The sequence below is a fragment of the Hypanus sabinus genome, chromosome 26 (assembly GCF_030144855.1).
Source record: "Hypanus sabinus isolate sHypSab1 chromosome 26, sHypSab1.hap1, whole genome shotgun sequence".
NCBI lineage: Eukaryota > Metazoa > Chordata > Chondrichthyes > Myliobatiformes > Dasyatidae > Hypanus > Hypanus sabinus.
Window position 1 is genome coordinate 14530121 of NC_082731.1, and position 14658 is coordinate 14544778.

At 47.1% G+C, this 14658-nt stretch overlaps 2 protein-coding genes across 4 annotated transcripts in view; one reads left to right on the forward strand and one right to left on the reverse strand.

Annotated features, from left to right (window-relative positions):
• Window positions 1–1875: 1875 nt before the first annotated feature.
• The window catches only part of LOC132381667 (gastrula zinc finger protein XlCGF57.1-like), a 79011-nt gene continuing 66228 nt past the window's right edge, over window positions 1876–14658 (reverse strand). Inside the window, exon 4 of the mRNA XM_059951271.1 lies at window positions 1876–3296. Coding sequence (XP_059807254.1) covers window positions 2525–3296 — 772 coding nt within the window. The 3' untranslated portion in view covers window positions 1876–2524. The remainder of the gene's footprint in view (window positions 3297–14658) is intronic.
• LOC132381651 (zinc finger protein 239-like) overlaps window positions 4655–14658 on the forward strand; it is a 53754-nt gene continuing 43750 nt past the window's right edge. For all 3 annotated transcript variants that reach the window (XM_059951248.1, XM_059951247.1, XM_059951249.1), the window contains exons 1-2: window positions 4655–4863; window positions 8283–8352. The gene's annotated coding sequence lies outside the window, so the exon portion shown is untranslated. The remainder of the gene's footprint in view (window positions 4864–8282; window positions 8353–14658) is intronic.

Here is a 14658-nt window from a genome sequence, read left to right on the forward strand (position 1 = left end):
CCTTGGCTTGTCACTGAACACCCTAACACATTTCCATCGATGTACTACGGGTTGTACCACAGTCTGGTAGGTCAGTTCGAAGATACAGGAGCGAAAGGAGCTGCAGAAAGTAGTCGACTTGGCCCAATACATCCCAGACACACCCCTCCTCGCCAACGGTAACATCTGCACGAGGCACTGGCTCACGGCGGTCTGACCTACCATCCAGATCAGACGGTCTTCTTGCAGGCAGGGGAGGGAGGAACGCGGCTTGTTCAGCCGAGCACGAGGGGCAGACAGTACCGGCGTCGGAATGCGAGGCGACAATTCCGGGCGCGTGGACCGTTAACGCAAACGGCACACCCCACTGTACACTGACAAACCTCAATCTGAACCGAATACAATCCTGGGCAAGCAACGCTATCACCACTTTAATCACTTCCCACTAAAACGGGCTTTGCTTATCTTTGTTCCTCCCTGTAAAATGCCTGTACGAGTTCTGTTTATTCTTTTGCAACACGAGGGAAACTGCAGATGCTGGAAATAAATGAAAACACAAAATGCTGGCAGAACTCAGCGGGCCAGACAGCATCTGTGGGAGGAGGTAGTGACGACGTTTCGGGCCGAAACCCTTCATCGGGAGTGAAGTAACATGGGATGGTCGAGGGGGGAATAAGAAGTGGGGGGAGGGATGAAGTAGAGAGCTGGGAAGTGATAGGCTGGAGGGAACTGGGCTAAGGGGAAGGTGGAGAATTATGGGAAATAAAAGAAAGAAAGGTAGGGCTGGGGGGAGATTACAGTGAGAGAGGGGGGAAGAGATAGAAAGAAAACCAGACTAAAATTATAGATAGGGATGGGGTAAAGGGGGGGGCAGGGGTTTTAACATGGGATGGTCAAGGGGGGGGGGATAAGAAGTTGGGGGGGGGGGAGGGATGAAGTAGAGAGCTGGGAAGTTCTAGCCCATTTCCCTCCAGCCTATCACTTCCCAGCTCTCTACTTCATCCCTCCCCCCACTTCTTATCCCCCCCCGACCATCCCATGTTACTTCACTCCTGATGAAGGGTTTTGGCCCGAAACGTCGTCACTACCTCCTCCCACAGATGCTGTCTGGCCTGCTGAGTTCTGCCAGCAATTTGTGTTTTTGTTTCTGTTTACTCTTCTGTTGTGTCTCTGATGCTCCGTGCCTGCGATGAGGCTGCAAGCAAGCTTTTCATTGCACGAGTGCAGACAGATTCCTGTGCATGCAGCAATGAACGCAGCTTCGATAATAATACGCCAGGGTAGCGTAGCGGTTAGTGTGAAGTTTTTACAGCTCAGGGCACTGGAGTCCGGAGTTCAATTCCAGCGTCCTCCCTCACGGTCAGCATGGGTTTCCTCCCACGGTCCAGATCCAAAGACCTACTGGCTTGTAGGGTAATTGGTCATTGCCAATCGTCCGGGAGCGGCCCCACTGGTGGCGCAGTGACATCAGCGCTGGACTCCGGAACAAAGGTTCCTGAGTTCAAATCCAGTCAGGCCGCTCCCGGACAGGCTTTCCATCCGTGCCGGAGTTGATGGTCGAGCTCGCCACTCAGCCTCGTAAGGAAAAACACTGCGCTGTGAAACTCGCAGTATCTTTCCTCCCAGAGAGCAACTTCGAAAAACAAAGCGGTTGCCAAGGCTCTGGCAGAGTATGACACACTAAAAAAACTGTCTTGTGATTAGGCTAGTATTAAATTGCCGGGTTTGCTGGGGCAGAAGGGCCTGTTCAGTGCTGTGTTTATTTACTGACACAGCATGAATAGGCCCTTCCAACCAGAAACCGCCCCCCCACCCCCCCGATATAATCATCTAATCATGGGACAATTTACAATGATCAATTAACCTACCAACCGGTATGTCTTTTGGACTGTTGGGGGAACCGGAGCACCCGGAGGAAACCCACGTGGTCGCGGGGAGAACGTACAGGCAGCGTCGGGAATTGAACCCACGTCGCCTGTACTGTAAAGCGTTGTGCTAACCACTGCGCTACCGTGCCGCCCTCCCCAAATAAAAATAAAATGGAAGTATAACTTCTGAATGAGCTAAATCAGTAAATCCACTCCAGCTGGCAATTGCACCATTAACAAGGTTGCAAAAATCCAAAGTTTTATTTGGATAAATACGTTCTACGATGCAATGACGAACTGACCCCCTACCCCGGTCCCTCCTCCCCTCCAGGGTCTCCCTCAGGCAGAGGCAGTCCATCACTGGAGCGCTGCTCTGGGAGAGGAGGGTGTCTGCGGGCATCCGGAAGGCCGGGTGGTAACACCAGCATCAGCGACGGGCAACGCCAGTACAGTCCATCCCGGAGCAGGAAATATCAGTCCGTTACAGCGATACAGAAATCAACTGCAGCATCCGAACCTCCGCGGGCCCTCAGCAGCCGAGGTTTAAATATTCTGCATCCAGCGCATTTACCCTCACAGCAACACCACCTGCTGGAAGATTTCAGCACACCGGGCTGAACCGTGCACCAGACTCTCCCTCACTGATTCCTCCTCCCAGGTTACCCTCTCTCCGACATTTAAACTTGCTCCCTAGTGTGGACCCGCTGGTGTATCAGGCGGTCTGAAGACTGGGAAAAGCCCTTCCCGCATTTGGAGCAGGTGAACGGCCGCTCCCCGGTGTGAACTCGCTGATGTCTCAGAAGGCTGGAGGACCAAGTGAATCCCTTCCCACACTCAGTGCAGATGAACGGCTTCTCCCCAGTGTGAACTCGCTGGTGGGCTACCAGGTGAGATGACTGATCAAATCCGTTGCCGCACTCGGAGCAGGTGAAAAGCCTCTCCCCGGTGTGAACGCGCTGGTGCGTCACTAACTTGGACGACTGTGTGAATTTCTTTGCACACTTGGAGCAGGTGAACAGCTTCTCACTGGTGTGAATTCGCTGGTGCGTAATCAGACTGGACGAGCGGGTGAATCTCTTCCCACACTCGGAGCAGGTGAAGGGCCTCTCCCCAGTGTGGACCCGCTGGTGTCGCAGCAGGCTGGATGACTCGGTGAATCCCTTGCCACACTCACAGCAGGTGAACGGCCTCTCCCCGGTGTGAACTCGCTGGTGGGTGAGTAAGGAAGATGACCGACTGAATCTCTTCCCGCAGTCAGAGCAGCTGAACAGCCGCTCCCCGGTGTGAACGCGCTGGTGAGTCAGCAGGGAGGATGACTGAGTGAATCCTTTCCCACACGCAGAGCAGGTGAACGGCCTCTCCCCGGTGTGAACTCGCTTGTGTTTTATGAGATCACTGGATTGTTTAAAGTTCTTCCCACATTCGGAACATGGAAATGGTTTCATTGGCCTAAAATAATATTGTTTAAACAAAATGATAAATCAGGTACAGCGTCTTCCCAATCCGATACCAACTAGGCAGTGCAATTGCTCCTTTTGCAACATCAACAGCCCACAATGATATATCACTTTTAACAGTGAAATATTTACCTTGAGGAAAGATTACTAGCTCTTGCAATCGGCTGGTCAATGATCACTGACTCTCTTGAACTCACGGCACATGCTTCCCTGGGGTGAATGCAGAGGTGACCTTTCTGCGTGGTTTGAAATTCTTGCCACAGTTGGTCTTCTGGAACACTGCCAGCCGACGGGGAAATCTCACTACCTTGCCGTTGACATGTCGGTTTGAAATGTTTTCCCTGAGACAGAACAGCAAAGCATTTCTCCTCCAATAAGCTTCAGGTGTTAACGTGCTGAGTGACTCTTTCAGGTCCTGATGCGATGCTCAGTCTGAAGCAAGCTCTTCCCCTGGAATACTCTGTTGAAGAATTCATTGAAAAAAGTATCACTAAGCAGAGGACAGAAATATGGAAAGGATGTTCTAATATTCTTTGGTCAGCTGTAACTTGGTAACTTGATTCAGAAGCTTGCGTGTTTTAAAACCAATTCCACAAGCTCAAACATCGAGCCAGTTGTTCCCGTGGAACAGCGGAAGACCACCACCTCACATTCTGCCTGGGCAGTCTGCAACCTGAACATCTAATTCCCAAACTTCCAGGTATCCAGTTTCCCTCCTCCCCTAATCCACCTGGCCCCATTTCACCCTATATCTTTCTCCTCCCTACTTCCGTGCTCCACCTCCCTCTCTGGGTCAGATTCCATGACCTTCAGACCTTTGTCACCCCCCCCCCCACCCCGCATGCTGACACCATTTCTACTCTATTCCTCCCATCACTGGGATACACCTATCACCTTCCAGCTGTCACTCCACCCGCTCCCTTAAATGTTTTTGTCTTGGCTATCTCCCCTTCTTTCTTTCAGTCCAGATTGAAAGATTCCAACCCGAAACGTCGACTTCCATGGATGTTGCCTGACCCGCTGAGATCCTCCAGTGCTTTGTGCCCTACGTGGTGCACTGTTGAAATGAACTTGTTCTCTCAAGTGGATGTAGAAGATACCAAGAAAATTTGGAGGAAATGGTGGCAGAGTTATTTCTAGGATCTCACTCGATACTCCTTTACAATCACAAATGACGATGATCGGTTTTTGCTCGTGGAAGAATGCCGTGTGTAATTTGGCCACCTCGTTCCCCACTTGGAAATAATCATAGGTTTTTAATCTATTAGCATAAGCACAGACTTGAGGGTTTCCAATGGCGCCCGTATTTACCCAGAAACCTCCACGCGCTAGGCAACGGCTTACCTGCGTGACGGAGGCGGAGAGCGCGGGCGCCGGAACACCGGAAATTGTTTCGGAGAACTGCGCCTGCGCGCCGGGGAAGATTCCAGAAGCTCGGCGACAGTTGGGAGCGTGGCGTCGGTGGCTCAGAGACGGAGCTAGGCCAGGGTCCAAGGTGTGGTCCCCGACTGGTATGAAATGAGTGCCAGCTCCAGAGGCATCGTGGGTCGGCGCTCCGGGTAAGTCCCGGCCCTTCCCCGCTCCTGTTTCGTACCGCGACCCCGGGGATTTATCCCGCTTCTCACCGAAGGTCTGGTCGCCAACCCGGCCCAGGGTGCACTGCGACCCTAGGGTACGGTACGCATGCGTGCGACCGGGAACGGTGTCGGATAGAAGGGTTTCTAGAGCGCGTGAATTGTGGGTCGGGCGGCAGCCATTGTTATCGCTGCTGGTGGCTCTGGGTCCGCGGACAGCTTTTGCAAATTAGGTTGGTAGATTTGGAGAGAATGGGCTCCCCAAATGCACCAGTCATTGAGATTTCGACTGAAGAGTAAGAACTGAATTTATTTTGCAGCATCTACTAATCTTGTCGGAGTAACGAGTGAGTGACCTTAATTGCATAAGACCATAATACATAGGAGCAAAAGTAGGCCACTTGGCCCATCGAGTCTGCTCTGCCATTCGATTATTGGCAGATCCAGTTCTTCCAGTCATCCCCACTCCCTTGCCTTCTCTTTTTTTAAAAATTTTTTTTAATTAGTTTTTCCAAAACATTTTACAAATTAAAAACCCCAAATCCCAATGAGGAACATTAAAACAGTGCAAAATTAAGCATACAATAATAATATGCTACAAAGGAAGAGAATTTAACAAAAAAGCACCTAAATTAAAGACAAGTAAGCTTAGTCTCCTCCCCAAGCCCCACAACACAAGAGAAAACAACAGCAACTCCAGACCAACCACAACACAATATAGAGAGTATAAATCAGGACAGCCAAACTCCCAGACTGTGCCTCAGCAACAGAGGATAATAATGCCTTATTGGCAGATCCAGTTCTTCCAGTCATCCCCACTCCCTTGCCTTCTCCTGATAATCCCTTGATGCCCTGACTAATCAAGAGCCTGTCTATCTTGGCCTTAAATGCACCCAATGACTTGTCCTCCATAGTTGCTCATAGCAACAAATTCCACAGATTTACCACCCTCTGACTAAAGTAACCTCCGCATCTCTGTTCTAATTGAACGTCCTTCAATCCTGAAGTTATGTCCTCTTGTCCTAGAATCCTCTGCCATGGGAAATCACTTTGCCATATCTAATCTGTTCAGGTCTTTTAATATTTGGAATGTTTCTATGAGATTCCCCCCCCCCTTCCCCCCCATTCTCCTGAACTCCAGGGAATACATCTCAGGAGCTGCCAGATGTTCCTCATACAGTAACCCTTTCATTCATGGAATCATTCTTCTGAATCTTCTCTGAACCCTCTCAGCATATCCTCTCTAAAATAAGACCAAAACTGCACGCAGTACTCCCAAGTGTGGTCTCACAAGTGTCTTATAGAGCCTCAACCTGACATCCCTGCTCTTACATTCTATACCTCTAGAAATGAATGCCAACATTGCATTCGCCTTCTTCACCACCGACTCAGTCTGAAGGTGAACCTTTAGGGTATCCTGCACGAGGACTCCCAAGTCCCTTTGCATCTCTGAATTTTGAATTCTCTCCCCATCTAAATAATAGTCTGCCTGTTTATTTCTTCCAACAAATTCCACGAACATACACCTTTGAAGATTGTGCTTCATTTGCCATTTCTTTGCCCATTCTCCTAAACTATCTAAGTCTCCCTGCAGGCTCTCTGTTTCCTCAACACTAACTGTTCCTCCACCTATTGTATCAGGCAAATTTAGCCATACATCCATTAATCCCATAGTCCAAATCATTGGCATACATCGTAAAAAGCCCTGGTCCCAACACTGACCCCTGTGGAACGCTGCTGGTAACTGGCAGCCAGCCAGAATAGGATCCCTTTATTCCCACTCTCTGTTTTCTGCTGATCAGCCAATGCTCCACCCATGCTAGTAACTTCTCTGTAATTCTGTGTGCTCTTATCTTGCTAAGCAGCCTTGTGTAGCACCTTGTCAAAGGCCTTCTGAAAACCCACTGCATCTCCTTTGTCTACCCTGCCTGTAATTTCCTCAAAAAATTGCAGTAGGTTAGTCAGGCAGGATTTTTCTTTCAGGAAACCATGCTGGCTTTGGTCTATCTTGCCATGTGCCTCCAGGTACTCTGTTATCTCATCACTAACAATCAGTTCCAACAACTTTCCAACCACTTATGTCAAGCTAACAGGTCTATAGTTTCTTCCTGCTACCTCCCACCCTTCTTAAATAGCAGAGTAACATTTCCTCAGTCCTCCGTTCATTTGAACACCTGTGTTCTATTGCCCCTTCACTTTTTTTTTGACGCACAACCATCTCGGCTTCTCTTCCTTCTGGCGAAAAAGACCCCATCTGAACACCATTATTAGTCAATCTTCCCAACGTCTGAAGTCCAGAACTGGTGCCAGTAACTCCCGCTAGACTCCTTACTTCTGTATTCTGCAGCTCGTTGCGTAGCTCTGTTGCCTCAGAGTCAGGAGGTCGGAGTTTGAGATCTGCCCTAGTTGAGTGTTGCTTAACCCCTATAATTTCAGTGGAGACCTGAATTGTACTGGTGGTTCTGTTGAGGACCTTGGGCTTGTAACAGTTTGTGCTAGCAAATTCCAAATCTCTGTGCCAATGTATCGCAGAGCAATATGGCATATGGTGGAATTGAGAAGCCTATTGTCTCTGATGTGGTGCTATATTGAATTTCATTCACTTTGTCTTTGCCCTCTCAGCTTTGCAACAATATTGCATGGAGTATCAGGAAAGAGGGAGACAGCTGTATGCTTCATGTATTTCACTATACATATAAAATAAACATTAGTTAAATATTCTGATTTTAATCAGTTTTTAAATCGTTAGAATTGAATGCCGACGGACTGTCAGAGACCATTAAGTGGAGTGAAACCGGCCTTTGAAAGCGCTGGCCCTGGAAATGAGGCCCTTGTGGTCACGGGGCATCAATCAATGGACCAGGCACCACTGTGGCCCACTAAACTGTAATCTGGTCTCCTGGCAGGCTATGAAAGACCCCATGACAGTATTCTGAGGAGGGGTAGGGAAGGTTTTCTCTGGTAATGTTATCCCTCATTACCGGTGCCAGACACATTGTCAGCTTGTTATTACACAAGCTGGTTTTGGGATCCGACTCTGCATAGATTTGTTGTCACAGACTCCACTACATTATCTGCACAGTGCTTTGGGAAGTGCCGCTGTTCTGAAATGTTCTTTATTGACAAGTCACCTTTAATGAAAGAAAGGGTCAGCTGTCTCATCGATCTGTCCCGGCCCCTTCAAAGATTGAGGATCTCTCTGATCCTGAACCTTCCTTAAAGCTGCCTCACCTCATCTCCCCACCACCAGCCCAAACGCATCATCGGCTGTGAAGCAGTTCAGGACTCCTGGGAGAGGGAAGCCCGTTTAATTAACTCAGCAGCTTCAGATGCTATTGAATGTCGGTTCTGTGACTAAGATTAATTTCAGTTTCTGACATTTACACATAATCATTTTATTGTAGCAGGAACTTCAGCTTCTCTGAGCAAACAATAACAGAGGATGGCTCCCAACTTCAGATGTCCGGCTAACAGGTTGGTAGCTTTTTTCCCCTCTCTTTTTCTTCTGTTAAAGAGTAGAATCATATTTGTGACATGGTATTTCAGGTGTAGTCTGAACAAGTCTGCATGATTTCAATAAAGCATCTTTATTCTTGCATTCAAGCCCTAAAACAGCCTCCCCTTGCACCTTTGCCTCCCACTCCCTCTCTCCTTTCCATCCCCCTCCCCACTCAGTGGCCACTTCATCAGATACACCTGCTTGATAACGGGAGTGTGTAGTCAGACAATTGTCTAGAAGCAATCTGGTTAAAGCATGCAGACATGGTCAAGAGGTTCGGACCAAGCAATCAGAACGGGGAAGAAATGTGATCTAAGTGAATCTGACTGTGCATTGATTGTTGGTGCTAGACAGGGTGATCTGAGTGTCTCAGAACCTGCTGATATCCTGGTATTTTCACGCACAACAGTCTTTAGAATTTACAGAGAATGGTGCAAAACAAAAATCCAGTGAGTGGCTTTTCTGTGGGGTAAAGAGGCCTCGTTAATGAGAGAGGTCAGAGGAGAAAGACCAGACTGGTTCAAGCTGACGGGAAGGTGACAGTAACTCGGATAACCACACTTGACAACAGAGGTGCGCAGGAGAGCATCTCTGAATGCACGGCATGTCAAACCTTGAAGTGGATGGGCTAGAGCTGCAGAAGACCACACTGGGTTCCACTCCTATACCTAACGAGTGGGCACTGGTGTATGTTGGCCACTCTCCAAGCAGCAAAGTACATAGAGCCCAGGTGGCACTGTTGTGAAGATGCCTGCTTATGTCAGAACGGATATACTTGCTGTGAACTGAACAACAAAAGGTTCACCAGGATGAATTTTGTTGTGGGGTGGGGGTTGCCCCATGAGGAAGAATTGAATTGGCTTGACTTGCTCTCTGGAAGAATGAAAGGTAATTTAATTGAAACGCACAGAATTCTTCTGGGGCATTTACTTTGCTCGGTGTGTCTGGAATCGGAAGTGGGAGAATTTGGAGAAATGGTTGGTTATTCATGGGTCAATATGGAACCTTCAATTCCTTTGATTCGTTTTAAACGTTTTTTTATGGAAAGTTACACAAAAGACAGACAACTAAAATAAGGCTGATTACTCACAATATTTTTAATAGTTTTTAAATGCCTTTGGTTGTTAAGAATCAAAATAAAAATCTCTGAAGAAGATGGCAGAGTTTGCCATCGATACCTGTAACCTGCTGATAGCCCGAGAAGAGTTTATTTGTCATATACACCGGGAAAACACTCGATCCTTTTTCAAAATGGAAGTCTGTTGAAGTCAGTGATTTGTACAGCTGCCCAGGCCCTGCCCCCAGCTTTACCAGCTATCAAAAGCTGTCAGAAGTGATTTGGGAGTGTGATTTTGGCTCTGCTACCCGAGGCCCAGTCCCTTCCAGACCAGACTGTTAAACTTTAGTATGGAAGGCTATGATTCTGCTTAGCAAGCCTGGATGGTTACAATTCATCCCATCACAATTCCAACAGCTCATTTTGCTGATCTCGCAAATGGCCATTCAGCCCAAATAGTGCTGACCAGTTTATTCTGTAGATCCGCCTCTTCAAATCACCTTCACTGCTCCATGTCACCACTCTCTGGCTAAAGTGTATTATTTACCCTCTATATTGCATGATAAATGTACTCTTCAAGATCAATCCACTATTATAGGCAGCTTACAGAACTACCCTGCTAAACTGAACGTACTGGAAAGAGAGGCTTGAATATTTCCATAGAAATGACAGTGAAACTGACGGCAAATTTGAGCAGTTGATGCTGCTTTTCCAGCTGTTCTCAGCACATCCCTAATCAGGGTGGGGGGGGGGGGGCAAGTATATATCCAAGTTGGTTTACACCACAAAGTTGAGTGGTGTTGTGAGGGGGATGCAGGGAGCCTTCAAGATATACAGTCAAGTGAATTGCTGAGAACAGGGCAGATGGGATATTACATCAGATGGATGAAACCAGGAAGAATTTCTGTTCTAATGGTGAGAAACTGGAAGGTGTTGATGTTTAGAAGGACTGGTCTTGTACAAATTACTGGGGGGGGGGGGGGGGTGCATGTTTAGCCATCTGCTCTGCTCCCTATACACAGTATAGTGTGACTAGGCACAGTTGCAGAGCCACATTTAAAATTGCTGATGACACCAGTATTGTCGGACAAATCACAAGTGGTGATGAGCCAGGTTGCTGGAGCAAGATGGGTTATCTGGTTGAGTGGTGTAGTAAAGCGGCCTCTTGTTCAGATAAAGAGCTGAGATGTTGACCAGCAAGGAGAAGGGACTGCAAACATGCATCAGTTTATGTTGGGGGAAATCAGGGGAGGAGAGAGTCAGCAGCTTTAAATTCCTGGGTGTTAACATATCGGATGACTTGTCCTGGTCTCAGAATATACTGTAAGTGCAATCACTTGTGTGTGTTTTTTTTCCCTCTTTCTCAGCACAGTGATTATGGTCGCAGTAGCTATGGGGGATTTCAACATGCAGGTGAACTGGGAGATTCAGGTTGGTGCTGGACCGCAGGATAGGGAGTTTGTAGAGTGCCTACGGGATGCATTCTTGGAACAGCTTGTATGAGAGCCGACCAGGGTCAAGACTATTCTGGATTTAGTGTTATGTAATGAACAGGATTTGATAAGCGATCTTGCAGTAAAGGAGCCATTAGGAGGTAGTGACCATAATGTGATAAGTTTTTACCTGCAATTTGAGAAGGATAAGGGCAGCTCGGAGGTGTCAGTGTTGCAGTTGAACAGGGGAAACTATGGAGCCATGAGGGAGGAGCTGGCCAAAGTTGACTGGGTGGATAGCCGAGCAGAAAAGACAGTGGAACAGCAATGGCAGGTATTCTTGGGAATAATACACAAGGTGCAAAATCAGTTCATCCCCCAGAGAAGGAAGGATTCAAAGGGGGGAAAGGGGCCACAGTGGTTGACAAAGGAAGTCAGAGATCGCATAGCATTAAAAAAAAAGGAAGTATGACAGAGCTAAGGTGAGTGGGAGGACAGATGATTGGGAAGTTTTTTAAGGAACAACAGAACTTAACTAAAAAGACAATACAGGGAGAAAAAATGAGGTACGAACGCAAGCTAGCCAGGAATATAAAGGAAGATACTAAAAGCTTTTTTAGGTATGTGAAGAGAAAGAAGATAGTTAAGAACAATGTTGGGCCCTTGAAGAATGAATTGGGTGAAATTGTTATGGGAAACAGAGAAATGGCAGAAGGATTTAATGAGTACTTTAGATCTGTTTTCACTAAGGAAGACACAAGCAATCTCCCAGAGGTATGGATGGGCCAAGGACATAGGGTAACAGAGGAAATGAAACAGATTGACATTAGGAAGGAAACGGTGATGAGAAGACTGATGGGACTGAAGGCTGACAAATCCCCAGGTCCAGATGGTCTGCACCCTAGAGTACTAAAGGAGGTGGCCCTGGAAATTGCGGATGCATTGGTAATCATTTTCCAATGTTCCTTAGATTCAGGATCAGTTCCTGAGGATTGGAGAATGGCTAATGTTATCCCACTTTTTAAGAAAGGAGGGAGGGAGAAAACAGAGAACTATCGACCTGTCAGCCTGACATCGGTGTGGGGAAGATGCTAGAGTCCATTATTAAGGATGAAATAGTGGCATATCTAGATAGCAGTGATAGGATTGGGCCGAGCCAGCATGGATTTACCAAGGGTAAATCATGCTTGACTAATCTGTTGGAGTTTTTCGAGGATGTAACCAGGAAGTTAGATTTTCAGAAGGCATTTGATAAGGTCCCACATAGGAGATTGGTGGGTAAAATCAAAGCTCAGGGCATCGGGGGGAAGACATTGACATGGATAGAAAACTGGTTGGCAGATAGAAAGCAAAGGGTAGCGGTGAATGGGTGTTTCTCGGAATGGCAGGTGTTGACTAGTGGGGTGCCACAGGGCTCGGTACTGGGACCACAGCTGTTTACAATTTACGTGAACAATTTGGATGAAGGCATTGAAAATAACATCAGCAAATTTGCTGATGATACTAAGCTGGGTGGCAGTGTGACATTTGATGAGGATGTTAGGAGAATTCAGGGTGACTTGGATAGGCTGGGTGAGTGGGCAGATACTTGGCAGATGACGTTTAATGTGAATAAGTGTGAGGTTATCCACTTTGGGAGTAAGAACAGGAAGGCAGATTATTATCTGAACGGTGTGGAGTTAGGTAAGGGAGAAATACAAAGAGATCTAGGAGTCCTTGTTCATCAGTCACTGAAGGTGAATGAGCAAGTGCAGCAGGCAGTGAAGAAGGCTAATGGAATGTTGGCCTTTATTACAAAGGGAATTGAGTACAAGAGCAAGGAAATCCTCTTGCATTTGTACAGGACCCTGGTGAGGCCACACCTGGAGTATTGTGTACAGTTTTGGTCTCCAGGGTTAAGGAAGGACATCCTGGCTGTAGAGGAAGTGCAGCATAGATTCACAAGGTTAATTCCTGGGATGTCTGGACTGTCTTACGCAGAGAGGTTAGAGAGACTGGGCTTGTACATGCTGGAATTAAGGAGATTGAGAGGGGATATGATTGAAACATATAAGATTATTAAGGGATTGGACAAGATAGAGGCAGGAAATATGTTCCAGATGCTGGGAGAGTCCAGTACCAGAGGGCATGGTTTGAGAATAAGGGGTAGGTCATTTAGGACAGAGTTAAGGAAAAACTTCTTCTCCCAAAGAGTTGTGTGGGTCTGGAATGCACTGCCTCGGAAGGTAGTGGAGGCCAATTCTCTGGATGCTTTCAAGAAGGAGCTAGATAGGTATCTTATGGTTAGGGGAATTGAGGGATATGGGGACAAGGCAGGAACCAGGTATTGATAGTAGATGATCAGCCATAATCGCAAAATGGCGGTGCAGGCTCGAAGGGCCGAACGGTCTACTTCTGCGCTTATTGTTTATTGTCCTTTATTAAATTGAGTTTGTCTGGTTTCTTTCTCTGTGACTGCCTGTAAGCAAACGAATCTCAAGGTGTATAATTTATACATTCTTTTGATAATAAATGTACCTTGAATCTTTGAAGGAAGGTGTGCCTGCACCTTTATTTTCTGAGGAGATTGGGGAGCTTCAGGTTGCTACTGAGCAGTCTGACAAACTTTACAGATGTAGTTCGAATGCGTCACAAGCATATTGCAGGCAATATCCATCATCAAAGATCCCCACCACGGGGTTACCAATGATTGCACACAGAGGACAGAGAACACAGAGAGTCTGCAACCTATAGACCCACTTTCAGGACTCTGACTCTGCAACTCGTGTTCTCAGTTTGTTTATTGTTATAATTTGCTGTTGTATTTGCACAGTTTGGCTTTTGCACATCGGTTTGTCAGTCTTTGTATTTTTTAATTGATTTTATTCTGTATCTTCATTCTGCTGTGAATGCCTGCAGGAAAATGTCTCTCGGGGTTGTATTTGCTGACATATATGTACTTTGATTATAAATTTACTTTGCATTTTGGCCTTAAAGCTGTCCAAAGGGGTTCTCAAAGGCAAAGTTTTGTTTGGGTAGTCATGACCAGCAAGCGTGCTTACACAGTGTCTGTATCAGCTCATCATCTTAACCCAGCCTTGCTATAACTTCCACACGAAGCTTAGACAGGGCATTGTAAAATGATCTTGCATTGATTGAGCGTTGTAACCAATGTTGTATTGGTGAGTGTTATGGAGTAACAGTATTACACGAATGAGTTGTGTTTATAAAGCATTGACAGGGCATTACAAGAACATTTTGACACTCTTAGTGGAGTGGCTAGCCTGCAACTCCGGAACCCAGATCCAAACCTGACTGTCGGGGTTCACACGTTCGTCCTGTGAGCTGTGAACCCCAGTTACTCTGGTCTCCTCCTACGTTCTACGGACCGTGAAGGTCACCAAGTTAACTGGCCGTGTGTTAGGTGCGTGACAGGATCTGGGAGGAGTTGATGGGTATATGGCCAGTGTAGTGCAGGGTGGCTGTAGCACTGGTTGGAATGGATATGATGGGCTGGTGGACCTGCTTCTGTGCTGTCCATGTATCCCTATGACTAAAGATGACCATAGTTCAGTGGTGTTGCAAAACAACCTTGCACTCAACGCGAAAACACCAAAGAATGGAATGTGGACGTCAGAAAAAGTAAGACAAGGAAACGCCCGCCAGCCCTCAGAGGGAACAGAAATTTCAAATTCCTGAGTGTCCGTCTTTCTGAGGATCCAACCTGGACCCAATATATCGATGCAGCTACAAAGAAGGCACGATGGCGGTTATATTTCATTGGGAGTTTCAGGATATTTGGAATGTCGCCA